Source organism: Phocoena phocoena, chromosome 2, assembly GCF_963924675.1.
Source record: "Phocoena phocoena chromosome 2, mPhoPho1.1, whole genome shotgun sequence".
NCBI classification, from domain to species: Eukaryota; Metazoa; Chordata; class Mammalia; order Artiodactyla; family Phocoenidae; genus Phocoena; species Phocoena phocoena.
This window is the reverse complement of record NC_089220.1, coordinates 25,693,508-25,710,828: the sequence shown is the minus strand read 5'-3', so window position 1 is coordinate 25,710,828 and position 17,321 is coordinate 25,693,508. Positions and strand designations below refer to the sequence as shown.

At 56.9% G+C, this 17,321-nt stretch overlaps 1 protein-coding gene across 1 annotated transcript; it reads left to right on the top strand.

The window, feature by feature from the left end:
- Window positions 1–881: 881 nt before the first annotated feature.
- VASH1 (vasohibin 1) lies at window positions 882–16,539 on the top strand. The gene is made up of 7 exons (XM_065872166.1): window positions 882–1,184; window positions 7,614–7,702; window positions 8,918–8,974; window positions 10,540–10,614; window positions 13,290–13,671; window positions 15,458–15,570; window positions 16,467–16,539. Exons 1-7 carry the CDS (start codon window positions 882–884, stop codon window positions 16,537–16,539), a joined length of 1,092 nt encoding a protein of 363 aa, XP_065728238.1.
- The last annotated feature ends 782 nt before the right edge of the window (window positions 16,540–17,321 follow it).

The window sequence follows — 17,321 nt, the reverse complement described above, 5'->3', positions numbered from 1 at the left end:
AGGTTGGCGCCGGGTGCCCGCCATCCGCCCGCTGAGACGCGCCCGGCTGGGTACCGACGGGGCCTTGGCGCTCCCCGCTTCTCTTCCCCGCCGCGCCCTTCCCCCTTCTGGGGGCTCCGCCGCTCCTTCCCGGGGGCGAGGGCACAGGGGGCCGAGACAAAGCCCACTTTGTGCGGGGAGTTGGCTGCGGGCGTGGAATGTGCGCGTCGGCGCGCGCCCCCTTCCCGCGCCCCGCCAGCTGCGAGTCTTGGCTCCCAGACTCGTCTCGTCGGAGAAATCGCGCCCCCTCACCGCCCTCCGGTCCGGGGGTCCCGGCTTGGAGCTGACGCGGCCTGGAGTCGGGTCAGTCACCCACCCCGGAGCGCGCGCAGGTGTGAGAGTGCGATATTTTTGTAGTGGAATTTGCTTGCCTTCAAAACTGGGAGCTGGGGCGCCCAGTCGGCGTGGGCACTCGTGCCTTGACCCTTTCGTGGCCGCAGACCTGAGCTGCCTGGCCTCAGTTTCCGTCTGACTTTCCTCTGCCAGCCCAGACTGCTGTCCGTTATTGTTCTCGCCGTCAAATGGGGGTGCTTTGTGAAAGCTGCCAAGTTGGGAAGTATTCTCTAGATCCCGTTTTTCATAAAGAACGAGGCCTCTAAGGCTCATCCGGGACAACCAACCCCCTCTGCCCCGCACTTCGTGTTGAGGCACTGATTTCCCCCCCCCCCCCCATCAAGTAGTATTTTATTGTACGGGAGCCACGCCCTGGTTTCTTAAAGGCGCCTTGCACTCTGTTTGGCCATGTGTTATCTCTGCAGCTGGTGTGTGGGAGGCCTCCTGTGAGCCACCTTTCTTACCCCTGTCCGCTGAGACATCCTCCCACCCCCGTCAAGGATTTGGGGATGCCAGGGGGGAAGAAGGCGGTTGGGGGCGGCAGCAGCGGTGCTGCCCCCACTGCCGCTGCTGTCCCCTCTGGGGCCAGGCGTTTGGAGACCAGCGAAGGAGCCTCAGCCCAGAGAGATGATGAGCCAGAAGAAGAAGGGGAAGAAGACCTGCGAGATGGAGGCATCCCCTTCTTTATCAACCGGGGTGGGCTGCCTGTGGACGAGGCCACCTGGGAGAGGATGTGGAAGCACGTGGCTAAGATCCACCCCGATGGAGAGAAGGTGGCTCAGCGGATCCGTGGGGCCATGGACCTGCCCAAGGTGAGGGGTTTGTGTGTGGGAGGGGAGCGGAGAGCTAAGATCTTAGTGACCTTGGGGCTTCCAGAGCAAAGGGACACTTTCTGTGTTGGGGTGGGGAACTACTGGCGTGGTAATATGTTAAAAATATAGGTAGGTTGAACCTGTCCAGAAGAACTTTCTCTCAGTTGCCGTTGAGGTTGTTCTGTGAGGTCCACATGCCCTGTTTCCAGGAGGCCCTCCTCTATCTCTTCTAAAAAGCCCATGTTTTGTGGGCAGAGCAGCAGATTAACTAACAAGTACACCAAAGTGGCCTGACATCTTATTTGCTAAGTCAGAGAACTGTGGGCAGAGAGAATGAATGACTAAGGAGGCGCCAGGGCTTAAGATGTTGAGAAAATATTTTCATGTGTTGTTTTACTGAATTCTCCAACAGCCTTGTGCATTAAGTGCAGTTTGGGGACCCATTTTACAGACAAGAATGCTGAAAACTCAAGTAGGAACTAGGGGTCCCACAGCCAGTAAGTGGCAGAGCTTGGGTCTCACCCCCAGGTCTTCCGGTTCCAGGGCCTTTGCTTGGGGGGACACGAGGTTCAAGGGCAGTTAGAAGAGGGCCTGTGGAGAGGGGCAAATTTCAGTCATTTATCTGTGTACGCCTGGAACTTCTCCATGACAGCTCTCCTTCAGTTGTGTCACCATGGAGGCTGAGGCTGTCTCATTCATCTTTGTCTTTCCAAGACCTCCTGTGTGCTTGGTACAGAACAGGCACTTGTAAGTGTTTGCTGAATGAAAGGGTTCTTGAGACTTTCTGTGCCCTATAGTGCTAGGTGGAAAAACGTGCCTGATTTTTTTTTTTTTCCCCCAACATTATGGTTAAGACTAAGAAAGCACTCTCCCAGATGCAGAGTCCTGAAATCCCCCAAGAAAAGCCAATTGGACAGAGGTCAGAGCCCCAGGCTCAGGTCCTGCCTGCTCAGGTGAGTAGGAGGGGGCCAGGAAGAGCAGCAGTTAATGTGGATTAGACATGGAGACAGGTGGCCTATTTTGTTTTCTTTTTACCAAGTTATTTATTGGTAGAACCATCAGAGACTATCTTCTGGGACAGGCTGAATTCAGAGGTTGAAGGTTGAGGAACTGCCATATATTTCCAGGGGAAATCAAATGTGGTTTGATTTTGAAGGCTACCTAATCGCCTTCTGTACTGATTTAGAATTTAGCTAATTCCCTGTGTCTGGACATTGTTTCTGATAATTTACTCTTAAAGAGAACACTGTGTTGCACATTCTAAAACATGAATTTGGGTGTCCATCTCTGATTATTTCCTTGGGATAAATGCCTGGAAAAGGAAGTGTGACGTCAAAGGATATGGACATCTGTTCTGATCACCCACCTAGCTATGAACTCAAGCAGGCCCCTTCAACCTGTTTGAGCCACAGTTTTCTCATCTGTAGAATGGGGTTGATTGTAGTGAAGCTTAAATGAGAGAATATGTTTTAAAACATTTAAGAAACTGTAAAGCCTCAAACCAGTACTGGTTACTGGATGTTCATTACCTGTGTTCACATCCTTCATCAGGAGAGGCTAGATCTCACTCAGCATTTGTTCCAGTGAAGCTAGGCCACGTGCTTCTCCCACGTGAGCAAGTTGGGGATTAGCAGATGCTATCCAGCCATCCTGCTGATGTCTGAATCAGGCTACGAGAGAGTGTGAATGGACCCCTGCAGAACTGTCACAACTCCTGGGGGCTGAAAAACAAAAATTGACAACCTCATTAGCAACTGGTTTGGTAATGTCATCTTGTCATCTTCAAGCTTCGCGCATGGGAAAGATACTGATGAAGGAATGAAGCTGTTGTCCGTTGGGGGGTGTCATGACTGGCAGGAGTGTGCAGGTCCTGAGGGAATTGTGTGAGAGGATTGGGAAAATTGAAACTTCTCCTCCTCAAACCACAGGGAAAGTGTGTGTGGGGTTCCTCCTCCACCTCGGCCCAGAGTAGGAAGGAGCCCCAGAGTCTGGGCAGGGTGGAGGAGGCCGGGAGGCAGCAGGGTCAGGTCCCAGAGTGCCAGTGGTATGCACCCAGTGCTGGGCTGGCCCCTCCCTGAGTGGTCATGCCCTTGGAGTTGACACGGAGGCATTCACAGAAGAGATTACACTGTGGTGAGACTAAGAGTTTGGGGATGGCATAATGGGTTTTTTTTTTTTGGTTTTTTTGTGTTGTTGGTTTTTTCTTTTTTGGCTGCGTTGGGTCTTCGTTGCTGCGCACGGGCTTTCTCTAGTTGCGGCGAGCAGGAGCTACTGTTTGTTGCAGTGTGCGGGCTTCTCATCGCAGTGGCTTCTCTTGTTGCAGGGCATGGGCTCTAGGAGCGCGGGCTTCAGTAGTTGTGGCACGCAGGCTCAGTAGTTGTGGCTCGCAGGCTCTAAAGCGCGGGCTCAGTAGTTGTGGTGCACAGGCTTAGTTGCTCCGCGGCATGTGGGATCTTCCCGGACCAGGGATCAAACCCGTGTTCCCTGCATTGGCAGGTGGATTCTCAACCACTGTGCCACCAGGGAAGCCCTGGCATAATGTTTTAAAAGGCCACTTGAGCCAAAATTTAAAATAGGGAGATTTCACATTCAAGGTCCAGATTTTTGGCATCTTTTCAGAAAATGAGAAGATCTGGAAACAGAGAATCTGTGATCCCACATGGCGGGAGGCAGCTGGAGGTGAGGGCTGGTCCCACTCCCCCAGGTGGCCACGGTCCCCTCCACTCACTCTCAGCCTGCCTTCCCTGTGGTTACCTGTGCGGCCCCTGCAGGTGGTTGAGTCTGGGGCCCCCGCAGTGTAGTGTAATAAAACATCACATCCACCATGTTCAAATCCCGGTTCTTCCGTAACTACTTGTGGGTGGAAGGTATGCAAACTCCTTGTGCCTCAGTTTCCTCAGCTGTGAAATATTAAATGGGCATAATAGCAATACCCACTTTTGAGGGGTTATTGGGAGGAACTGAAGAAGTAAAGCATGTGAAATGGGTGAGTGGAGCAAGGAGGTGAGGGTGCAGCCGACCACCCCACAGGCGCTTTGGGGAAACGTCCTTTACAAGGATGATGCCAGTGTGTTAAAGGGCAGCAGTTTCTAAAAGCATCACAGATCCAGGAGCAGTTTGTGCCCCTTTGTATGAATGTCTCCTTGATGTTTCAAGCTGCCACTGCCTTTTTTTTTTTTAATAAATTTATTTATTTCATTTATTTATCTTTGGCTGCGTTGGGTCTTCATTGCCGCGTGTGGGCTTTCTGTGGTTGCAGTGAGCAGGGGCTACTCTTTGTTGCGGTGCGCGGGCTTCTCATTGCCATGGCTTCTCTTGTTGCGGATCACAGGCTCTAGGCACACGGGCTTCAGGAGTCGTGGCTCACGGGCTCTAGAGCGCAGGCTCAGTAGTTGTGGCACACGGGCTTAGTTGCTCCGCGGCATGTGGGATCTTCCCGTGTCCCCTGCATTGGCAGGCTGATTCTTAACCACTGAACCACCAGGGAAGCCCCTGCCACCACCTTTGTGAAAGCTCAGTGGCCACTGGTGGGGCTCTGGACACCGAGCTCCTGCAAAATGCGAATTTGGACATCTCCCCCCAAAAAGCCAGCATTGCCAGGGTCCTCATGGGCTGACCAGTGTCTTTGGCACGTACAGGAATAACAGTGACAGTGGGCAGGAGCCGAGCCTCTGCTGTGTACAGAAGACTGTGTGCAGGGCCTTAGGCCCTGTCGTAAGGCCTGGACATGCAGTGTCTCATCTAGACTCTGAGGTTGGTTCTGTTATGGCACCCACTAGGATCTTGCTGCCAGGCAGTGAACGGCGGGCTTGGGATTTAGACAGAGATGGACCGGTTCCAGATCCAGCTCTATCAGCCTTTAGGCTATCGTACTTCTTGTCCACACACTCAGTTGCGGGCTGCCCCCCCTCCCCCAAGCCTCCTTTCTGTTCTAGTCTGAGATGGACTCCGCCGGGGGAGAATGTCTTAATAGAACTCAGGACTTTAGGGGGTTCCTGGAGCTAAGGTAACCCTTGGCCTTGGTAGTGGAGGAGGAGTCATCCCTGAATTGATCTGGGCCAATATCACTTACCTCCACTGTGACCCCACTTAACCCCACTGCTCAACAGTGAGGGTGCATTTCCTGGCTTCTGGTTTGGGGTTGGGGGCTGTGGGCAAACCCAGGCTGCCAGCCCTCCACTAGGCCCAATCATTTGGATGTACAGAATCTTGCCTGTTTGTTTTGAGTGAATGAGTGTATGCTTGTGTGAACATTCAGAAGAAAGGTGCCGGCCTGTTGGCAATGGTTAACGTGAGTTAATGTGTCACTGAGCCGCTGGACAGCTCCCTCCAGCTAAGCCTCAGTGATGGTGGCCTTTAAGCCCCTGCTCATGGATCCCAGGTCTTTTTTAACTTTTTTGGAGCCGTTTAGTTTTTGCAGAGCCGCCAGTTCCTGGGTCCTCTGTCTGGGTGGCAGGGGATGCCCTCGTGGGTACCGCCCGGCCCTGGCCCAGGGCTGGCTCCTGTGAGCTTAGTCTAAGGACTCTTGGACCACAGTGCCCTCCTTGTTTGGAGTGTCTCTCGGGAGGGTGTACTTACAGTCCCTACCCAGGCTCCTCGAAGTCACTGGATGCCCTCACGGGAAGTGGGAACGACGTGCCTGGGATCGATCTTCCACCTGAAGAAGCCACGTGCCGTGCTGTTTATAGTAACTTGTGCAGTAATTCCTCTCCCACCCCATATCCTTGACACAGGGAGGCCAGCCAGGCCCTCAGAGAGTTCTGGAGCCCATCTGGCACAGGGTGGTCAGGCAGGCAGGGGGAGAGCCCACCGTCCGGGGCTCTTATCCCCCTGCTGATTGTAAGTGGTGGCGACAGTCTGGGCAGCAGGGGGTGGTGTGAAAGGGAAAATAGCTTCCTCCAGATGAGGTGTCAGTGGCTTGGGACTGCCCAGACTGGAAGGAGGGGACGGGCAGGGAGGGGGAGGAAGTTCACGCAGAGCTGCCTCCTGGACCTGGCCTTCCCGCTGTGCCTCGGCCCCTTGGGGCAAGTAGGTGTCTGTTAGAGGCTGTGCTGTGTCCCCCTGCCATCCGTGATCACTGGTGTGTCACTTCCCTTCATGTCAGAGCCCCAGCCGCTGTAGCCACGTTATTTAAAAGGCTGTGCCTTCACCACACCACAGGGAGCGCCTCCCCCAGCCCAGCCCTACCTGTGGGCTCCTGCTTTGCCCTTTCCCTTCGCTACCTGTGCACACCGACACTCCCAGCAGCCCCTACCTGCTGGGGGGCGGGGCAGAGGCCTGGGGGCAAGAGCGTGGGACCTTTTCGTGTGAGGAGCCTGAGGCCACCTCACAGCTGGCAGTGCTGGTAGCCAAGGGGGACCCCAGAGGGGTGGGCCTTGGCCCTGGGAATCTGGTTCTTCTACCCAGTGAAGGCCGTTCTGTAACCCCGAGGACCCGGTTGATGCTTCCCTTGGCTTCTGAGGCCTCACTGACTTGTGGCAGCCAAACCGCCAGACTTCGGGCTCCCCTGGCCGGAGAGGGTGGCCTGGGGGTGCACACCTGGTGGTGGCCTCTTTCCTGGCAACGGCTTGGTTGCTGAGGGACAGCCCTAGGGGTCCACAGCTCCTAACCTGACTCCCAGCATCCGGGCAGCCCAGGCTGGCGGTTCCCAGCCCTCAGGAGGCCCCTGCCCGACACCCCACCTCTCCCCTTCCTGGGTCTGGCTCTGGAAAGTCTCTTCCGGTGAGGAGGACTGTACAGTTCCCTGGTTACCTGTGCTGATTACAGGTGTGGAGCTGGCAGGACAGGGGGCTATTGAAGGGGAACCGGAGTTCGTGTGCTGCCGTGGAACCCCTTCAAAGTGGCTACTCCATGGCAAGACCCGTCCCAAACCACGTGCCCCCTGCACTTCCTCCTGGACAGCTTAGCTTGGAGCTGGAAGGCCTGGTCGCTGTGCTGTGATATGGGGGGTGGTGCGTGACACCACCTGCCGAGGGTGTGTCCGCCTCTCACGGAGCACTCCCCCAGCCCAGGACAGGGACACCTGGTAAACCGATTTTGATCCGGCCCTTGAACCAGAGTGAACACCACCCCAATACTGACATTCCTGTTAAGCCTTGAAGTTAATGAAATTTAAAATTCAAACACCTGTGAGTCAGGTGAGTCAACCTGTGTCTTTCTGAAATCATTAAAGAAGCATAAAATTGGCACATGGACGTAAGCTCCAAGTTAGAAATGCTGTCCAGTGCCAGGAGGGAGAGGAAGGGCTATGGTGGGGGCCTGACGGGAGCCTCTGGAAGGGGCTGCCGAGGAGAGAGGCTCGGCCGAGGAGAGAACCGGGGTGGCCCTCCATGGGATGTGGCTTCTCTGGGGGCTAATCTGAGTGTTGGGTGGGCTGGAAGCTCCACGGTGAGCGTCCCTCTGTGACCAGAGCTCTTTCTCCGTCCCCAGATTCCCATACCGAGTGTGCCTACGTTCCAGCCCTCTACTCCTGTCCCTGAGCGCCTGGAAGCTGTGCAGCGCTACATCAGGGAGCTGCAGTATCCTCCCTGGTCAGGGTCATGGCCACCGTCTGGCTGGTCCAAAGGCCAAGTGGGCTTGTTTTTGGACAGGGCCAGAGAGGGCTCGGCAGAGCAGCCTCACTCCACAACTCCAGGGGCGCCGTTCCCATGGCATCTCTGTGCCCCGGAGTCGTGTAAGCACAGCCTGTGTCCGCCCGGGTGTTGGAGGTAGTTTGATGAATGCCAGACGCACTCCAGCCTCTCTGCCACCTGCTTCCTCCTCTGTGTGATGGGGTAAATGTCTCCTGAGCGACCTGCTGGTGGAAGCCTAGTCCAGGTCCGCCAGGCCAGACCTCCTCTGCTGACCATCCAGCGCCAGCAGAGAGAGAGAGGGGAGTTTCCCTTGGGGCTGTTTAAAAACTGGTCTAAAATGGCTATGTGGTGGGAGGGCAGCAGGTAGATGGAGAAAAAGGATTTTATGCTTCGGGAGGTAACTTCCCCATCTTGGAAGTTTCTCCCATTTCTTCACCTTTTTCTTCCCTGGCAGGAGGCCAGTTGCCCAGCATGGGAAGAGGCTCCCCTGAGCCCAGGATTCCCCAGTGTCCCTGAGTTGGGCCCCTCCACCCCTGTGCCCTGCCTGGAGCTATGCGACCTAGGCTCTCCCCTGCCCTCCTAGCTGCAGATTCGGTCAGAGATGGCAGGACCAGGCACAGGCACGGGTCCTGAGCAGAAGAAAAGGCAGGCTGGTGACTGAAAACTGGGTCCAGCCCTTCCTTTGCCGTGGGGGGTGGGGGTGGGGGGCGTTGGGGCCCAGAGAGGGAGGCGGTTGGCTTGGGAGCGGCACTCAGCAACGCAGTCGTGCAGGAATCCCACCCCAGCCTTCTCCCAGTTCGCACTGTTTCTCACTGGTTGGACTATGAAGTACTGCAGAGAGCTGTCCAGGGCTCAGCCTCTTTCCCAGCCCTGGTTGCCTGCCCCACGGCTCCCTCCCTAGGAGAGCAAGGGTGGTAGCAGAGGATGAGAGGGAAGGCCGCAGAGGGGCCCTGTGGGGCAAGGAGAAGCAGCGTGCGGCGTCCCCTTCTCCCTTCAGACAGTCAGGTCTTGAGCATCCTCCCAGGTGCCTTACAGAAGCATTTTGTGGGGTCCTTACCCAGCCTGCACCGCTGGGAGTGCTGGACCCCCAGGGTCTGGATGAGGGCAGAGGGACACACCTCTTCCAGGTCAAGCCAGGAAGCCCTTAACCGGCACCCACAGGTACAATCACACAGGGACGCAGTTCTTTGAAATTAAGAAGAGCAGACCTCTGACAGGGTAAGTGTGGGGAGTGCCTCGTCCCTCTGCACCAAGGTAACAGCGCCTGGTCCAGTTGGAGCCCCTCGGGCACCTGTGGGTGGAAGCTTATGAGGCAGGCAGGGACTCTTCCCAGGGGAGCCCGCCTGCAGGACAAGTACCACCGTGGGGCCCTCCTTAGGACATCCTAAAGAGGGGACTCTGGCCAAGACGGGCAGCCGGGGCTCCCTTGAGGATGAGGAACCCTGACATCCACGCTGAGCCAGGAGGGTGATGGCAGCCCCCCAGCTTGGTGATGACAGAGGGCAGTCCCAGGTAGATGTCTGGGTGTGAGCCTCGTCTTCTTTTTAAGAGAGGTGGGCCTCGCAGGAGAGAGCCCTCCGCCTCTCTCCATTCCCTGGAGCTGCCTGTGCACTCCCCACGGCAGGGACCTGCATGTCACCCCAGTGGCCTTACTGGACTCTCTTCTGGTCACTTAATACAAGGCCCAGTTTCTGAGCAACAGGGACCCCACTGGAGAGAACACTGCATCTCTCACTTCCCATTCTACACCCCAAGTGTTGACCCCTGACTGGATCCACCCCGAAGAAACCCTTAGGGCAGATCAGAATGGAGACTGAATGCCACAGCTGGGTCTGGGGGCCCAGCGCAAAGCTGTCCAGGCGTCTAAAACCCTGTGCTTTTAAAATTAATGTGAATTTTATGTCTTGCTCCACATATAATCTGTCCATGTTCACTGCCTTGTAAAAAATGCTTTAAATGGCTTATTAGCTAATTACTTAATTACCCCCTTTCCAAGCCACCGGGTGGAATGCAGCCTTGCTCACCCCAAAGCTTTGCTCTTGTTGTCCTGTGGCCGCTGTGTGTGTGGGCCCAGCTCCAGCCTCATGGGATGGAGGAGTCCAGCACCCTCCCCAGCAAAGCCAGTGGCCAGGCTGCATTCCGAGGCCCAGAGGGCAGCATTTGGTGAGGAGGGAGGAACCAGGCTTCAGGGATAGTCTATGTTAAAGTGGCCTGAATTCCAAGTTCAAGAAGCAGGCAGGGGAGTCACTGGGCAGCTAACTTCCTGAGATCCCATGTCCAGGCCCCAGGCAGCTGGCCAGCTGCGGGGCAGCTGTTACAATCAATTACAAACTCTTCCGAGAAGTTGGAGTTGGGTCAGGGGTGTCCACTGTGCTGTGGAAGAGACAAGATCAAGATCAAGGCCAATGTCTCCAGCACCCTTGGCATGCTCTCCCATGGGCCCCCCAAACACCACCTTCACAGAGGGCCCCTAGCCCAGTGGCTGTCAAATATCTGCCTACCTCTGCATGCCCCCCATTCACCCTCCCCGCCAGAGGTCTTGGAGCAGAGCCTGAGGGGAGGGGGAAGAGGCCTCTTTCCTTAACTTCAGTGATTGCCTCTTCTCCCACCCACTTAGGCTCAGGAAGGATGTGAGGGGAAGGAGAGGGTGGTGCTGGGCCTGAGCTGAGGTAGCTTGAAAGGGAGGGGAGTCTCTGTCCATCTAGCATCTCTAGTCCACCTCGAGATACTCCTTCACCGGAAGGAGCCTCTGTCCTTATGACTCTTGCCTCCCTTCCCCCCAGGCTGATGGACCTGGCCAAGGAAATGACCAAAGAGGCTCTGCCAATCAAATGCCTGGAAGCCGTGATCCTGGGAATGTATCCTTCCTCTGCGAGGCCTGGGTGGGGGTAGGTACGTGCTCAGCACCTCTGGGCCAGCTTCGTCCTCTGGAAGGGGAGGGCTGAGTGAGCTCCAGGGCCCTCCCGGCTCCCTCTCCCAGCAGTCATGAACTTGGCCCAATGTGAACGAGCTTGAGGGGGACTCAGTCCCTTGCATCTCAGTTGCTAACTTCCGAGGCTTACTGGGCAGCTTTTTTTGAGTCGTGGACGCGGTGACCCTGTTCTCAGAACCACAGATCAGGGCGCATTGTTTCATAAGGCTGTTGTGCTATTTCCCAGAACCAGAGTCTGGAAGAAGCAGGTTGGATGCCCAGATGTTGGCATTTCTAGGACATGTTAATTTGTGGAGATAATGGATGGGATCTTTGATATAAAACTGCCTATTAAAAAAAAAGCAAACAGGGTTTCTCAGTCTCCCCCACCCAAAGGGTAGAACTGGGACCTATGGCTGGGTTACAAGAGTAGCTAAGTGGGACATAGAAGCCCCCCAATATCCCCAGTTAGAGCAAAGTAAGGAGACAGGTGTTTATGGCCAGTCCTCTGTCATAAGTGGACCCTGCCTGAGCCCTACCCTGTTTTGTTTTTTTGCAGAAAATTTTAACCTTGTATAAGCATAGATTAATATAATGGAACCCATGTGCCCATCACTCAGTTGTACCAACTGAAGGCCAATCTCGATCCCTCTCTGCCCACCACCCCTCACATCACCCTCTTTCCTGCACCTACCAAGGCTTTTAAGTATTCTGTTTGCCACCCCTGGTGCAGGCACCTGGCTCTGTGCTGAGCAGGGCAAGGTGGCAGGTGCCTAATGGGACGGAGGAGTCCACTCGCTAGGGCAGGTCCCGGAGGAGAAGACGACGGTCAAAGGCCAGGAGCACAGCTTCTTTGAGGAGGACTGTGATCTGAGGGGGACACTCCCCACCCCCGTAGGCATACCTGCCTTAAACTATGTGAAGACACTGAAGGGGTGCCCCCGGTCCCCCTCCCTGAGGGGTCCTCAGAGCTAAGCCTACTGTGGCAGTCCTCTATGGACCAAAGAGCCCCACGAGCATGTCCCTCTCCAGAGGGTTCTTTGCTGGGACAAGTGTGAGGCCAGCCCAAGAACTCCAGGCTGCTGCCAGCAACCCCTTCAGAGCCACACACCAAAGTGGAGGTTCCCACCCCATCGTAAGAGGGAGACTCGGTTCCCCTTCCCCTGAGCACACAGAGAAGCTGGTCCAGACGGGATCACGTGGTCCTGCAGGCTTTTCAGGGGTTACCTGCTGGCGGGAAGAAAATAGGAGCAGCCCCCATCTGGGGGGACCCCTCCCCACTGTCCCCACAGGACCACCACGGGTCCCTCCTACACACGTGGTGAGCACTGTATTGGGTTTGTCCCTGGGCCTCATCCTCGCTGCACACTGAGCCTGTGCCTTGCTCATCTGTGTCCCCAGTCACTCGCTTGCAAGGAGTCGGGCTCCGTAAGCATCGTGGTGACTGAGAGAACAGACTTCGGGGTCAGGCCAACCTGGACCTGAATCCTAGCTCTGCCGCATCCTCACTGTGTGACGCCGAACAAGTTCCTTAACATCTCTGAGCCTTGGAGTCCTCCTCTGCAGAAGGGGACGATGGCAATCCCATCCCGCAAGTTTGTTAGGACAGTTGAATGAGCGGGTGCACGTAGGACGCTGGATGCAGTGTCTCCGTGGTCTCTCCTCCAAGCTTTTATCCTGTTTATCTTATTCTACCCGTTTGTTCAAGAAGAGTTTTGAGTGACTGTTATGGGCCCACCTCTGTGCTGGGCCCCAGAGATAACAGCAAAGAACGTGACAGACAAGGTCCCCATTCTCAGAAGATTACATTCTAGTCGGGGAGACAGAAAATAAGCAAGTAAACCAAGAAGTAAGAAAAATAATTACAGATTGTGGTGATGTGCTGTGGGGAAAATACGTAGAGCAGACTTGCTTTAGAAAGGGAGGTCAGCGATGCTGGCCAAGCCTGAGGCCTGAGGACGAACTGGCAGCTGCAGTGGGGGGTGGAGGGAGCAGCTAGAGGAAAGAGCTGGCGCAGAAGGTCCCCCGTGGAGGTTGCAGTGGGCCACTGGACCAGGCTCTCGGCCTCCCAGGCCACGGGGGCAAGCTTGCTTTTCTTTGAAGAGCAACAGGCAGTATGTCTGTGCGTAGGGGGTGGAGAGAGAGAGGACAGGATTGTCAGTGCATCTGTGAGGAAGTGTGTGTGAGAGAAAGACGGTGTGAGAGACAAGGTAGAGGTGAGGAGGGCTGTGTGACTGACGGGAGAGAGGGAGACGGGGTGGTGTGCAGAGGGCCCTCTTACCCTTCCTTCAGCCCAGGACTCTGGAGGGCCCTGCGGTTTGGAATGCCGGCCTCACTCTTAAGGTGTTATTTGGTGAGCCCTGCTTGAGGTCGTAGCAGCAGCCGGTAATCACTGAGTGCCCTGACCCATAGAGATTGAGTTTATTGAGCACCTACTTATGCCAGGCCCAACCCTGACGACAGGAAGTGGAGGTGAGCAAGACCTGTTGCCAGCACTCAGGAGCTGGGGTGCAGGGCCGCTCACTTAGCCTCTCCCAGGTTGGGGTGGAGGCCGTCCCGCCCCTGCGCGCTGGCCCTTGGGCCTCTCCCTGGCTGTTTCCTTAGCTGGGGCGGCGCGGTCAGTTACCTCACCAACAGCATGCCTACCCTGGAACGCTTCCCCATCAGCTTCAAGACCTACTTCTCAGGGAACTACTTCCGCCACATCGTGCTGGGGGTGAACTTCGGCGGCCGCTACGGGGCGCTGGGCATGAGCCGGCGCGAGGACCTGATGTACAAGCCGCCGGCCTTCCGCACCCTCAGCGAGCTCGTGCTGGACTACGAGGCCGCCTACAGCCGCTGCTGGCACGTGTTGAAGAAGGTGAAGCTGGGTCAGTGCGTGTCCCACGACCCGCACAGCGTGGAGCAGATCGAGTGGAAGCACTCGGTCCTGGACGTGGAGAGGCTGGGCCGCGAGGACTTCCGCAAGGAGCTGGAGCGGCACGCCCGCGACATGCGGCTCAAGGTCCGTGTGAGCGGCCGCCCTGCCCGCGAGCGTCCAGGGGTGTGAGCAACCAGGGGCCGACAGGGGTGGAGACGGAAGGGCTGCCGCTTCGTAGGGCGTCGCTCTTCCAGGGAAGCCCCCTCCCTCCTCCCCTGTCCCCCCCCCCCCCCGCCCCCGCCCCCGCCCCAGCAGAGGTGGTGCCAGGATTAAGGGAGATGAGGGGGAGAAGTTTCCGGGCTTTACTCAAAGGTCGTTATCCATGAGACAGCCCCCTCCGATGAGCAGGCCAGGGGAGGCTCTGGAGGGGGCAGCAGACGAGCCGGGTCTGAGCACGTGGAGGAGGGCAGGGGTGCCACAGGCCAGGTGGAGGGGGCTGTGCGTGAGGACTGGAGGGAAATCATAGACTGTCTGGAGGGAATGGTCGTGTGGGGTGGGCAGCAGCTGCCATCACCCCCGTGTATCCTGACTCTTGACCCCTAGCCCCAGTGAAGGGCTAGGAGGAAGTCAGAAAATGGAGGAGGTTCAGACTGTGGGGACACAAGGAGGGGTGGTCCCTTCTCCCGCTTTCCCACACCCACTGAGCAGGGGTCTCGGAGGAGGGGGAGGGGCTGCTGGACCCAGAAGTAGTCAGGCTGAGCTGCTGAGGAGTTGGCCCCCAGAGCCTTACAGGTGAGCAAAATCTTGGCCTCTCCCTGGTTTCCCGTGGATGGGGGTGCCTCCTCTGGGGCCTGCCGGCCCCTCCCCATTGCCCAGTCATGCAGCCCTGTGCGCTGCCCCTCCGGGTAGCCTGGGGCCGCAGCCATGACTGTGGCACCTTTGCATCCACTGCTGCTCCCCAAAACGCCGGGAGGGCAGCGGGCAGCAGTGGGTGCTCCCTTTTCAGAGTAAGGAAGTGAGGTACGGGCAGCCCAGAGACTTGCTCACGGGCTGTGGGAGGCAGAAGGGACTGGGGCTCAGTGTCCGGATGGCGAACCCAGGCACATCACAGGTGCTTTCAGGTGTCCCAGCGGGGATGCGGCAGAGCTAAGGCAGCCCTGCCCCGCCAGCCAGCCCCTAGGCCAAGACCGTGGGGCAACAGTGCCTTCCCCAGGGCAGAAGCGGGCTGTAGTTGACCCTGCCGCTTTCAGGGGCTGCCCTCTTCCCCTGCAGAGCTCTGGGTGCCCAGCTGCTGGAGTGTTACTGCATCTTCAGGGGAGCAGGTTGGAGCTAGAGTTGGAGGCACTATTGCCTAGTTTTTCGTGCTGTGTTTCCCAATCTGTTTGGTGCTGTGCATTTCCCATGTTTTTTGCCCCCTTCCAGTACCACTCCCGTATACCCCAAGTTTTGAAGATTCAGGTCGAACGGACAGTGCTGCGTAAATTCACTTGCTTTTCTCATTTTTTTCCTTAATCAGAGATATAGCTGCTAGTCTGAACTTCTGATTTGACTCGAGATAACCAGTGTCACCCTTGGGTCTGGTAGGATCCCAGCCCATAGCTCAGACATGGGCTGTTTCCCCAGCCAGCACATCTACCTGGCATGGGTAAATGGCCCTTTTCTCAAGGGCCAACATGAACCCTCAGTAACTTCCACCCATATTCTTGCTATTTCAGGGGCCAACAGAGATTAGGCAGCCCTGCTGTGGAACCACTGCCCTGGCAGTTGTAGTGTCTGGGAAACAGGTTTGGGAAGACCCTGGGACGGCAGAGCATGGCTCGAGGCTTCCTGGGCCCTGCCCAGGGCAGCTTTGGGGCTTGTGGCTCCTGCCGGGCAGGACGGGCTCTGGGGCAGTCCTGGAATGAGTGTTTGTTTCTTCCTCCCCACCAAGATTGGCAAAGGGACCGGCCCTCCCTCCCCCACCAAGGACCGCAAGAAGGATGTGTCCTCCCCACAGCGGGGCCAGTCTAGCCCCCACCGCAGGAACAGCCGCAGTGAAAGGCGGTGAGAAAAGGGTTTCGCCTTGGGTGGCGGGGCTGGGGAGACAGCAAAAGGCGTTTTCCTTCCCTCTCATCTTCCAGATCCCTCTGTTCTTCCCCCCACCTCTTCTCTTTCTCACCTTTCTCTTTTTTGTCTCTGCTGGAGGGAACTTAGGATGGTGTGTTTGTTTGTGCGTTAATATGGAGGCGATGAGATCCCATTTCTCAAGAGAAGACATTGCTGGCCCACTGGTCATCCTATGCGGGGCCCAGATGCCAAGCCGGAGACCCACAGGGAAGGCTGGAGGCCAGCTGCAGAATGGGCTCTGTGGGAGGGAGGGTAGAAGGGGCGGGGCTCTGCCTACAGTGAATCCTTCCAGGAATATCACTGGAAAAGGTTTGACGTCAGATGGCAGCTGGTGGCTGGCTTTGAATGAAACTTTTGCCCCTGTGAGTCTGTGGTTTCTGCAGAAACATCCCGTTAAGACACCAGCCTGCCTCATCAGATTTGCCTCCTACACGTCGGCCTGGCTCGTGCTTTAAATGTCGTTGTCATTCTGGAAGCACCTCTCTGGTGGAAGGGCCGCCAAGCTGGCCTCCAATATCCAGCATCCTTCACTTTGACCTAGGAGGTTTTCAGAGAGAACAGATCCCCCTCACAGAGACCGAAGCATTACACTATTACACTTACTTAACTGCAGCCGGAATTGCTGACCTCCGTGGAAAGCAGTACCTGCAAGAGAGTGCAGGGACCACACTCAGGGCAGCAAGGCGTGTGGGCGCTGCAGAAACACACTTCCGCAGGGGCTCTACCGATTCCTTTGGGACACCTTGGAGACTGGGGAGGTGGGGACCCTGCTCCCGCACCTCCCTGACTGGCCACTCACCCCTTCCCCCTCCTCTGCTCTCTCCTCCCTGCAGGCCTTCTGGTGAGAAGAAGCCTTCGGAGCCCAAAGCCATGCCAGACCTCAATGGGTACCAGATCCGGGTGTGAGGCAGGCGGCAGTGCCCCCAGCTGCACCCACTTCTGGGGGCCGGCATCTGCCTGCCAGAACCGGCCTCGCTCCTGGGGAAGTTGGGGCTGATAGTGGGGCAGGGTGAGGGGCAGCGGGAAGAGCGTGTCCCAGCTCAGCCACCCAAGATGCTGCCCCTCCCGCTGGGCCAATTCCCCTAACTTTGGACCACGAGGCAGTGAAGAGTTTAATTTTGAGTTTTTAACTCAACAACTGAAATTTAAGGTATTTGGGGAAAAACTTAAAACTAATGGATCTGCCAGTGGCTGGAAGGCCAGTGCTTAGAGGATCTAAGCGCCACAGGGCTGGGTGAGGAGGGGTTGCTGGCTCTGCTGGTACCCCTGCCCCAAGGTCTCTCTGGGATTTGGGTCCATTCCATCTACGGGAAACCTCCCAGCTCTGCTAGGCCTGTGGCAGGATGGAGGGAGGGATGTTTCTCCAGTCCTGTCTGCCCTGGCAGAATCTTCACCCAGGGAAAGGAAAGCAGGGTAGGAACCACCCTGAGAAAGGGCTGTTTGGCCCATATCAGGAGCTTAGCACAGGCCACATCTGCCCCAAGAGCCAGAGCCTGTGGCTCAGGAGGGTCCTCGGGCCCTTGCAGCCCCATGAACAGTGCTTTGTGGGCTGACATTGCCTCGTGGCAGGGCCTGTGCTGGGGTGGGATGGACGAGAGCCCAGGAGAGAACCAGTGGGGGAAGGGTTCCCGGACCCCTCCCAGGCCTCCTTGCTCAGCCCAGCTCTGCCTGTTGCTGAAGCCGGGGCC